We start from the raw sequence: 11,977 nt of genomic DNA on the forward strand, positions 1-11,977 counted from the left end.
GACCTGACCTGGGCTCCTCAGGGGGCACAAGGAGAGCCAAATTCTCCAGCCACCTCTGCTGGAATGCTCCAACCTATGTCCTGATGGGTGTTCAGGCTTCCTCCTGCCTCCTGGCCTGGCATCTCTGAGCTGAAATCTTCCTCAAAGCTGGTTCCTCCTCTCTCAGAGGCTTTCACCTGCATGACTTGTGGGCTGTCATCTCCCCTGCCCATCCAGTTCCGTCAACCTCTGTCTTTCAGGGACTCCTCACCATTTCTGACCCCTTCTTACTCGAGCACTGGCATAGAATTTAACAAATCAATACTTTAAATGATATTTTGAGGACTGTGGGTTGGGAGGGGGAAATGAGAACATATGCTCAATCATAATTTATGTATTAAAATAACTCACGCTATGTAGCTATTGCCCTGTAACAATTAGGATTCTGGCAACAACCTTGAGATCCGACTGTAAAGGGAGTTTAATGAAAGGACCATTTGCAGAGGTGTGGGCAGGGCTAAGGGAACCAGTGGTGAGGTGCTCAGGAACTAGTCGCAGGGGGAAGCTGTAGCTGTCCCTAGACCTAAGGGGGCAAAGGGACAGCACCATGTTACCTGCCCCTGCCTGCCACAGGGGACTCGCGGCCATCCAACAGAAACTGTGTTGAGGATGGGGTAACCACGGCCAGAGCAGCATCATTGAACGTGGGACTGATGGAGGAGGGGGTAACCACGGCCAGAGCAGCATCATTGAATGTGGGACTGATGGAAGAGGGGCAGATGCTTTGCCTTGCTGTCCTCTTCTGTCCTCTGAGCTCCCATCAGTACCTTCCTTTGATTGCAGGGGGCACCAGTGACATGGTCCACAGGGTGGGTCAGCCTCTGGAGAAAGGGCATACAGGAGAACCAGTGCAGCCTCTTCCAAGTGCTTCATGCATGTCATCACCCCCAGTAGTTCTGCAACAGCCCAAGGAGGTAGGCATGTTCCTTATTTTACAAAAGAGGAAGCTCAGGCACCTTGATCCAGTGATACCTCCAGATTTTCCTTCTGCGCTTCCTGTTGCTGTTCCTCCTTTCTCTAGCCCACTGCTCTGGATGGTTTCAAGCTCAGTTTGATTCAGGTCTGCTCACCCCTGCCATCTAAGTGCCCTTGAGATGCCTAGAGAAAGGATTCTGACTTCTCAAGATGCTGTGCCCACATTACCTCCAGCGTTTCATTATGAAAATTTCAAAAGTACAGGCAGGTTGGAAGTATATGGAGAACAGTCTGTACTTCTGTGCCGATTTCTCAAACACACTTTCACACTATTGTCATCAGCTTGTCTAAACCTCCTCTAACTTGTCAGTTCCTTAAAGCTGCGATCCCCAACCTTTTGGGCACCAGGGACTGGTTTCACAGAAGACAGTGTTTTCATGGACTGGCTGTGGGGGGAATGGTTTCAGGATGACTCAAGCACATTTCCCTTACCGTGCACTTTATTTCTATTATTATTACATCAGCTCTACCTCAGCTCATCAGACATTAGATCCCGGAGGTTGGGGACTCTTTGTATCTCAGGGTCTGTGATGGCCTGGTACACGGAATGTGGTCAGTAAATATTTGATGAGTTGATAATTCACAAGGCATTTGGTGTTTCTCAGGAAAAGGGAAGGAAAGTTTCATTTATTGAATGCCTATGGGTGGTTTTCATACATCATGTTGGGGCACTGAATTCATTATTTCACCAGAGCGTCCCAAATCAGAGGAGGCTGGGATTACGATCTCTGTTTTATGAGACCAAGAGAGGTTCTGTAATTTACTCAAGGCTCATGTCATATCCCTAAGGGATCTGGGATTCCGGACACCAAGATTCCCTCAAACCCATGCTGGTGACTCTGTGCCCTCTCTGTAGCCTAGAGGCTACTTGGGGTTGGGGACTGTGTTTGTGCTTTTCTGAATGTCCCAGGACCTGGCAACTAGCAGGCACACTCAATGTTTTTGGAAAGAATGAGTGAATGAACCTTTGCCGAGTATTTTCAAACTACTGGAATATGTCACTCACTGCTGGAAATTCATTCACCATGGGAATATGACACCTAAAGGGAGCTCGTGCACCTCTTCACTTAGCAAAGGAGGGGTCTGAGGCTGGAAGGGCAATGACAGCCAAAGTCATGCAGGGACCAGTGTGCTGACTCTCTGCAGTGCGCTTTCTTTTCCCTTTCTCTTCAGATCTATCTGAGCATCTGGACTGGTACCACTCGATAACCCAGGGCCTGGAGACCCACAGAAGCCACCTTTCCTAAGGCTGTGTGGGTATCTTCCCAGGCCCTAGCTCATAGTGCCTGTCTTTCTTCTTCTTCACTGAAGATCCCCATGAGCTTCAGATGCTTGAAGTTGTGTGTGAAATTGTGTTTATATACTTAGCTCAGGAGAGGATCCAGTGTTAGCATCAGGCTTTCAAAACAAATACAAAAACTGTGACTCCCCAGAAGTGGGTGGGGGCTCCTTTATGTGTTTCTCCAGTGGTTCCCCAACTTCTTGATTGCAGAGACAAATAGAATTTTTCAAAAAATATTAGGTTGTAAATTTTTGCAAAGTTGCCCCACTAAAAAGGAATGAACCCCTCTTATAACACTATCATATCATAAAAGGGTATTTTTAACCTCTCCAGACAAGGACAAATTCTCTGGAGGATAAAAATCATGGACCTTCCAATTAGATGCAATAGCTGTAACACCCTACATGGTCCTTATTTTGCTCATGTTACTCTTGACTGAAGAAGTCAGTGTGGGCCAGCCTTTGGGAATCTTGCCCTCCACCGAGAAGCAGATGCTTAGAGCTTGTGTACTGGTGGCTGTGTAGAATTCTCCTGAAAGGCACCCCCTACAGGTGGCTGGGCATGGGTTCTGTTGGATCCCTGGGTGGCATTTCCACTAGTTTGACTGCCAATTGGCATGAACTCTGGTCACATGGGGAGATTATATAATTGTCTATTGGCTTAAGTTTTCTCACAAGAGTTTTGGGTGAAATTCTGGAGAATGCATGCTCTAAGTGACAAAAGCAATCTCCTGTCCCCGATTCCCTGGGAAAGGAAGTACTGGGTGGGGGCGGGGAGCTGTGGCCATGTGAGACGACCCCACTCCCTTAGGGTTACTTGGGTCCCTGTGTCCATCTTCTGCTGAGGCAGGAGCTAGGCCTTTGTCCCTCCTGCCTCAGATTCCCCCATCAGGGCATTGGGTGGCGTTCTCTCTGGCAAGGTGCACTCTCTCGTTGGCCGGACAGGCAGGCTTGTGGCTTTATGAAGAGGTTTTCCAGGGAAGGTATACTGACGAGGGACTTGGCCACGAGCAGGAGCGTCTCGGGGCAGAGGTGAGAGCAGAGCAGCAAAGGCTGCTGCAGTTGGTGGTGTCTTTGTGGCTCCTGTGGTACCACTCACGGTAGCATCTGTGTGAGTGTTTCTTGAGTGACAGGTGCTATTGAGCATCTCATGCGGTGATTTACCGCAGCCCCGTTTCTGCATCTCTAAAAGGAGCTGACAGTGCTCTCCTGCTCCACACCCTGACTTGCTGCGCCAGCAGGATTCCCTAGCTGCCTGTGGGATCTGGGGCAGGACAGGCATCCACCTGTAAGTCGGGCCCCTTCCCGATGCTGCTGCTGCACCCGACGTGTTTGTAAGGTGCTTCTGCATCCGGTCCTCTCCCCCACAGGAGCCCACGTGTGATCTTAGACCCTGCCTGAGCTGTCAGTGTGTCCGGGCAACGTGAGGAACAGCAGACCCAGAGGGGAACCTGCTTGCTCAAGGTCACGTAGCAAGCAAGGGCGTAGCCTGCCACACACATCTGGTCTGGGAGGGCTGTGAAAATGCTCTTCACTCCAGGCGGTACCAATAAAGGCCCTTCTGCCCAGTTTGTTGATGCAACGAAACAGTAAACAAACGCTTTTTGCAAGCAGTTGGGGGACATAATTAGGGAAGAATGGACCAGAACATCTAAATCATTGAACTTTTTCAAGGAAAGCCCTAGTGTTATTTTCAAATACACTACAGATGAGAACCAAGAATAAACTACCGTCTGGACCCAGCTAGGGCCCTGCAGCACCTGCTTAAACACCAGATAAGAATCATGCGGGATTACTCGTGGTTTGTAAGCTGATTTGCACGGTTTGCTTAATAAACACACTTACATGGTTTTAAATGGTTTCCAAAAGACTTGAAAGCAGTTTGTGCTCTTAACGAAGTTAAAGAATCCCCCGCCATGTCATTTGCCCTGCAGATTGATTCAGCAAACTGTATTTTTGTTTTGTTTTTGAAATCATAAACAGATGCTTATGTTTAGACTGCTGGCTCCAGCTTAAACATAGGCTTTCTGTTTCTTCTTTGCCCAGCTTGCTTTTAAGGGGCAGGGACGGGGCTTCTAGCTGGATCGGAGTCCTGTCCCTGTGCCTCTCCTGTAAGCTGCCTTCAGCAACTGGCTGCTCCCTTAGCAGTTGGCCTCCTGGGAGAGGAGAGGGTCGTGGGAACTGAAGGGAGCGGATGATGAGGAGTGAGGCCTTCTGGGTCAGTGTATGTGGCCTGGAGCAAGTCCCACTCCTGCCCTGCCTGTGGGGTCTTTGCCTGGCAGCCAAGGGGGTTAGAGTGACGGAGTAGCATGGTGCCTGACACAGGGATGCCCAGGAAATTCGTGCCCCCTGCTTTCCTTCCAGGCTCCTTGGAATCCCCAGCCAGCCTTCCCCACCCTCTTCTGGTCCAGAGGGTGGGCATGGGAGCTGGGGGTCTGGTTCATTGAGTGCCCCAGGGAGGGGAACCAAGTGCACCCCTCGTTCTAGCCCCTGGAGAAGCGATGTACAAACCTGCAGGTGCCATTTCCAAGTGCCAAGGAAGACAATGGGGGCACCAGGGTGGGCTAGGAGCCTCCAGTGTAATGTGGACCAGAGTGGAGGAGCGAGGAGCCAGAGGGGAGGGGTCCTGGTGAGAGCCCTATGCCCTGGCCAGGACAGGAGGAGTGACTGGGGGCACCCAGGCACTGCTACAGGCCTACAGTAGCGAGGGGTGGATGCCCGGGGAGGACAGATGGGGAGGTGGGGAAATGAGAGCAGAAGCAGGACATACCCAGCGCCATCGGCAGCAGAAGCCCTGGTTCGAATCTCTCCATTCCCAGCATAAGCAACTGGGAGACTTTGGACAAGTTCTCAAATCTTGGTTAGCCTCAGTTTCCTCACTTACAAAGTAGGGCTCTTAGAAAAAAGAAATGAAATCGTGCATGTTTACACAGCACATGTCTCACAGTAGGCACTTTTAAGAAGTGGTCGATAAAGGTAAAACCAAACTAGAAACCTTGAAGTCTCATCCTCACCTTGGTATTTGTCATGAGCTTGTGCATGAGAGTGGGGTTGGCTCTGGTTGGAAGTCCCTTCCTCCCAAATATTGGCTCCCCACACTGGGGGTCTCAAATTGTTTCAAGGTAAAAGGAGGAAGAGTAGAGGTGGGGTTGGCCTTTTGCAGGGGTCGGGGCCATGGAGGGCAGTGGGAAGGGAGGAGCAGAAGCTTTCTCTCCAGCCCACCCTCGACTCTTCTTTTCCAGGAGCAAGGCTCCAGTGCTCGCTCTCCCACCCTCCCCGGTCTCTTTGTCTCCCCCTCACCCCACAAGCTCACAGTTACATGAAGCAGGGGGTATATATGCCAACATTCATTCATTCAACAGTGTTTATTGAGTACTTGCTAAGTGCCAGGTCCTATTAGGGACATGGAGGCAGTGATGATCAAGACAGTACCATGCAAAAGAGTCTCAAGGCCTAGTGACAGCCCCACCCATTTGGCTTTCTTCACTGCCCCCCACCCCCACCCCGGGGCGGAGCATTGCTCTAACAGGGTGTTCTGGGAGGGGTGGCGGAGCAGTGAGTGGGGCTAGGTCCTTGGTGCTTGGAAGGCTTGGAGTCTCATGAGCCTACCATGAACGTGAGGTTGGTCTCCCTAATGATGGAGAGCTGAGTTGGATCTTGTTTTAGGTCCTGGCCTGACAGGTGGGAAGATAGACACAGGAAGGTCAAGGCAGAGGCCAGCTGAGAAGCCAGTGGCAGGCTGCCGGAAACAGAGCGGTGGTTTCTCAAGAGGTTAAACACAGAAATACCATTTGACCCGGCAATTCCACTCCTTGTTGTTTATCTAAAAGAAGTGCAAGCAGGGACTCAAACAGAAACTTGTACCCCAGTGTTCATCATAGCATTAGTCACAGTAGCCAAAAGGTAGAAACAACCCAATGTCCATCCATGGAAGAGTGGATAAACAAAGTGAAATAGCCATGCAGTGGAATACTACTCAGCCACAAGAGAATAAAGGCCTGACACAGCTGACAGTGTGCATGGACCTTGAAAACATTATGTGGGACGAAAGAAGCCGGAAATGATAGACAAATATTGTATGATCCCGATCATATGAGGTACCTCGAGTAGGCAAACTCCTAGAGACAGAAAATAGAATAGAGGTTACTAGAGGCCGAGGGAGGGGGAGTTATTGTTAATGGGAACAGCGTTTTTGTTGGAGATAATGAACAAGTTTCAGGTATAGATGGGCTTCCCTGGTGACTCAGAGCTTAAAGTGTCTGCCTGCAATGTGGGAGACCCGGGTTTGATCCCTGGGTCAGGAAGATCCCCTGGAGAAGGAAATAGCAAACCACTCCGGTACTCTTGCCTGGAGAATCCCATGGACGGAGAAGCCTGGTAGGCTACAGTCCATGGGGTCACAAAGAGTTGGACACGACTGAGCGACTTCATTTCACTTTTCTTTCTTTCAGGTATAGATAGACTCATTGGGAAGGACCCCGATGCTGGGAAAGATCGAAGGCAAAAGGAGAAGGGGGCAGCAGAGGATGAGGTGGTGAGATAGCATCGCTGACTCAGTGGACATGAATTGAGCAAGCTCTGGGAGATGGTGAAGAACAGGGAAACCTGGAGTACTGCAGTCCATGGGGTTGCAAAGAGTCGGACTCGACTTAGCAATTGAACGACAAAAAATAGAGAGGATGCTTACATGACATTTTGAATGTAATTAATGCTACTGAACTGTATGCTTTCAAATGGTTAAAATGATCAATATTATGCTCTGTACGTGCGTGCTTGGTTGCTCAGTCGTGTCTGACTCTTTGGGACCCCATGGGCTATAGCCCACCAGGCTTCTCTGTCCATGGGATTCTCCAGGCAAGAATAATGCAGTGGGTTGCCACTTCCTTCTCCAGGAGATCTTCCCAAGCCAGGGGTAGAATATAGGTCTCCTATATTGCAGGTGGCTTCTTTACCATCTGAGCTACCAGGGAAGCCCTACTATGCTCTGTATGTTGTCTTATCATATTAAATTAAAAAAAAAGTGAGTGGCCGGTGGCATCAGGGAATTGCTGTTCCTGAGAGCATCCCCCTAAAGTGAGTCTTCTGCACATGAGGGCTTTGTGTGTGATGGTTGGGAAGACAATGAGGACAAGATGTTAGGGGAGATGGTGCAGAATATGCTCTGGACAACTCAGGAGTCATACAGTGGGACAGCCAGAGATGCGTGCTCCTCAGCTTTCTGGGAGACCTCATTTCTAAAACAGGGATGAATACATCCATTTCGTAGGGCTGCTGGGAAGATTAATGCGCTAATGCATGTACAGCCATCCAAATTCTACCATAAGCACTCAAGCACTTATTAGTATTTTACTTGTAGTGTTAGTAAGAGAAAAATAAGGGTAATGTAGCGGCAAGGAGAGGCAGTAGGGGGTCTCTCAATTACTGCACCTTGGAACAATGCTTCACAAAATGAAGTCTCATGAAGCCCCATATTCCCGTGGGAGAAGGATCTGCAGAGGTGGGAGTGACATCTTTAGTGACAGCCTCCACGGAGGCGGGATCTTGGGGGAAGGTCCCCCGTCCACCGGGTGATGATTCCTGTGAATAGAGAGGAGAGGGAGACAAATATGTTTTCCTGGGGGGCCAGCCTTCTTTCATGGTGGTGGATCTCATGGGGAGATTGGGTCTCCCAGGGGAAAAGTCAGTGTCATGCCAGTAAGCTGACGTCATGGGCCTCTTAAGAAGAAACAGGGAACCGGCTGTTGTGGAGATTAACTGCGAGCTCCAGATGTGCAGTCAAGCCCGGCAGTAAACAGATTGCCATTATAGTCTGCAAAACAATAGCAGCTGTTCTGGTTTGGCCGGCAAATCTGGCTTTGTGAAGAGAAGTGCCTGTGGAGCAGTACTTCTGAGAATGGGGTGGCGGGGGGTGGTGATTGTGGGGTTTGCCCACCCAGCAGATTTGGGGTAACAGGGCTGTCGGGTTCTTCAGCCACACCCACTGTCAGGGACCAGCTGACTTGAGGACTTAGGGTCAAGTCCCTCCTAGCTGAAAAACCATGCAGAAATCATTGTTCTAGCTCCTTGTTCTATAGCTGGGACCTGGGGGCCTGAAAGGAGTTTTCTGTGATTATGAGGTACAAAAGAGAACTGGTTGGGGTTGGGGCTCAGTGTTGGATCAAAGTCAAGGTTCATATGGTTGAGTTTCTATGGCCACTTTGGGGTGAACCTGTGGCTGGAGTCATTTCGCTGCAGCCTGGATTGGCCATCAGTCCTTGGCTGCTCTTGAGGATCCTGTCTGTGATGGAGGTTGGTCTCTTTCTGTGCAACACTAACCCTCATCACCCCATGAGAATCTCACCTGTGACCCTGGTCTCATCTGTACCACACCCACCCGCCACCCTATCACCCTCTCCCTAACAGTGAGAAGCCAGGCAGATGCCCAGTCTGCCCCTGTCTGTGTGTGTGGCTGCCTGGGCTGTGGAAGTCTTGGCTGGAAAAGACCTCTTTAGGCAGGGGTGGATGGGGGAAGGAGAACTCTGTGAGCAGGTTAAGGTGGTGGGCCTGGCCCTTCTGGGGTCACAGCTTGCCTAGACCAAGTGGGTACCAGCTATGCCCAGAGAAAGTGCTGTCCCAACTGGGACTTTCTCAGTTGGTAACTGAGCCCATTGAGAAATAAAAGGTCTGGGTAGATAATAATCGAAAGCCATCCTTCACCTTCCATGAAAGGTTCTTGTTTTCACTGTCGGTATCAGACAGGAGGAGGACTGACTGACCCAGTCCCCTGTCCACCTTGACCTGGACAGTGGGTGGCCCTTCTGTGGCTCCTTCACACAAAGAGGGGTGAGGGATAGCCATTGCCTGGACTGGAGTCAGCTTAGTGGTCCTTCTGCCCAACCAAGTGAGAGATGGGACTGTATATTTAGACACAGGATCCCTGATCCATGACCATGGCTGGATGTTGTAAAGGGGCAGGTTTCTGTGTCATATGATGGTTCATGGTTAGAACTTTCCATATGTAGAACAACTTCTGGAGGTAATGAGTTCTATCTCTGGGAGAATTCAAGTGAGGCTAGAAGATTCTTTGGTAGAATTCATTCATTCATCTGATCATCCAGTGTTTTTCAAGCATCAAACTGATGTCAGGTGCTGGACCAATTGATTCAACTGTGAATAAGATAGAAATGGCCCTTGGCCTCACAGTGCTGTGATGGGGAGATAATGAGGTCTATGGGAGCAGGGTATGGGGGGCCATGACCCAGACCTGCAAGCCAGGCTTCCTGCAAGAGGGCTTCCTGGAGGAAGCCACCTTTGAAAACTGAAGCCTGAGGCTGAGGAGGACTTAATCTGGATGTAGGATAAAAATTCCAGAAAGAGGAGGCAGCATTCGGGAAGGGCTAGAGACAGTGTAGCCATCAGAAGAATCAGCTTGCTCAGTGAGGAAGGGCTTGGTGGGGGACAGGGTAGAGGCAGAGTTGATCAGGGCAGAATGTGGGTCACACTAGGGGCTTTGAACTTTATCCCAAGAGCCACAAGGAACCAATGAAGAATTTTAAGTGAGGCAGTGGTATGGTTTGCTTAGCTGGGTTTCCCCAGAGACAAACCTTGAGACAGGGATTTGCCAATGAGTTGTTTGTGTAGGAAGTGATCCCAGAAAATACCCCATAGTGGAGTGGAGAATTGAGCCAGGGAAGGGAGACAGCCAAGAGAGCTTGTGTGGTCAAGCAGGTCACCATTGTGGATACTGGAGCTTAACTCTGTTGGGAAACTCTAGGAGTCACTGAATTTGAGTATGTCCCTTGGAGTTATCCCCACCTCTGCTCCAGCCCTGAGATGGAGAGAGCTGGGGTATTTATATACCACCTCCCATCAGGCAATGGTTGAGGGCTGTTCTGGGCTGAGTGGGGCATGGCATGATTCCCCAGCACTTCTGGCCTTCCCCTGGAGCCCTCAGGCAGAGAGGCAGGGCCAGCCTGCAGTAGGGCCCAGGGGATCCGGCAGGGTGTGGGCACCACTGTGGCTGTGGGGTGGAGGGACAGTGAGGGTGGACAGGAGCCTGGAGATCAGTGAGAAGGCCACAGGAAGACTTGTCCAAGCAAGAGATGTGGATGGCCTGGGTTGGAGAGGCTGTGATTGTGAGCAGAAGGGGGCGCTTGTTAGGAGGCTGAGTTGGCCAACTCTGGTAACAGATGTGGGGGAAGGATCACTGTAGAGAGGATTCACAGCTTCTCAAAGCTGCAAGGGGCCCCTGTGTCTCCCCTCGGGCTCTCTCCACCCCCACATGGCTGCTCTCCAGCAGATCCTCCCCTGCTCACACATGTCAGAGACACTGACACGGTCGCCGCACCACATGGGGCCACACCTCAGAGACCACGAAGCGTGTCTGCAGGGAGATGAGGGTGCTGTGGTAACTGCTTAGAAAACAAAACCTCGGCTGTTGTCAACCCAAGCCCCGAGTCGTGGAAGAGATCACTTGGGCCCAGGTGGCAGGGGCAGTGCCACCAGCAGAGTGCCACCCTGCTCCATGAATCTCTTCCACGCTCACATCATCTCCCCATCAGACACAGCCCATGAGAAGGCAGATGCTCCACATGGCTTGTTCACTGACCCCAGGACCCGGTTGACAGAAAGTGCTCGGTAACCATGGGTGAATGCTGGAATCTGTGAATAGTCCCTGCTCCATGCCCTGGGGAGGGGAGTACTGGGAGCAGTTGAGTGTGACTCTAAGGACAAGGTCCTACCAGGGTGGAGTGGGAGGAGGGTTGGGAAAGGGGGTGGTGTGTTGAAGCAGCAAGGGAGAAAATGGAATGGTGTCATCACCAGGGTTTTTAGTTGCCAGGAATAGAAGCCAAGTCTGGATGAAATAAGTAGGGAAATAATTCAGCCCTAACCAATGATGTGTGGGAGGTGATGTATGGAAGCCCATCTCCCTCCCTCCCAGCTGGGATAACTCTTCGTTGGCTCTGGTTGCCCACATGGTAACTTGCTGGATCATGCCTCTTTTATGGCCACCCTCCCTCCCCTGGCCTACTACCCCTCTTCTCTACTGGGCTCCCTGGGGTCACTGCCCACATAATTGCTGGTTTCAGCATCAGCTTCTGTAGGAATCCCAAACAGAGCTGGTTGCATCTAACTGGTAAACCAGTCACACATCTTCTCCTAGTTGCAGGGGAGGTCGGAGAAGAAAGAATAGGGCATTTTCAGCTTCTGGGGCAAAGTGGTCCCTCTTCCTACCAGACTCACTAGTATGTTATCAGTGCCCCTATAGGAAGCTGTCCTAGTCTGTTCTGGCTGCTATAACGAAATACCACAAGCAGGTGGCTTATAAACAACAGAAATTTATTTTTCACAGTTCTGGAAGTCCAAGGTGCTAGCAGATTCAGTGGGCTTGCTTTCTGGCTCATAGAAGGTATTTTCTCACTGTGTCCTCACACAGGGGAAGCAGCCAGGGATCTTTCTGGGGTCTCTTTTATAAGAGCAGTAACCTACATTAAGGGAGAAGGCAATGGCACCCCACTCCAGTACTCTTGCCTAGAAAATCCCATGGACAGAAGAGCCTGGTAGGCTGCAGTCCATGGGGTTGCTAGAGTCGGACACGACTGAGCGACTTCACTTTCACTTTTCACTTTCATGCATTGGAGGAGAAAATGGCAACCCACTCCAGTATTCTTGCCTGGAGAATCCCAGGGACGGGGAGAGCCTG

The 11,977-nt window shown here is 50.7% G+C and overlaps 1 protein-coding gene across 1 annotated transcript in view; it reads left to right on the plus strand.

Moving 5' to 3' along the window:
* Window positions 1-6,817, plus strand: part of PALD1 (phosphatase domain containing, paladin 1) — a 99,251-nt gene extending 92,434 nt beyond the window's left edge. The window contains exon 21 of the mRNA XM_010852230.1: window positions 6,747-6,817. Within this exon, the coding sequence (XP_010850532.1) occupies window positions 6,747-6,752 (6 nt within the window). The 3' untranslated portion in view covers window positions 6,753-6,817. The remainder of the gene's footprint in view (window positions 1-6,746) is intronic.
* Window positions 6,818-11,977: the final 5,160 nt, after the last annotated feature.

This window comes from Bison bison, unplaced genomic scaffold (assembly GCF_000754665.1).
Source record: "Bison bison bison isolate TAMUID 2011002044 unplaced genomic scaffold, Bison_UMD1.0 scf7180017864309, whole genome shotgun sequence".
NCBI classification, from domain to species: Eukaryota; Metazoa; Chordata; class Mammalia; order Artiodactyla; family Bovidae; genus Bison; species Bison bison.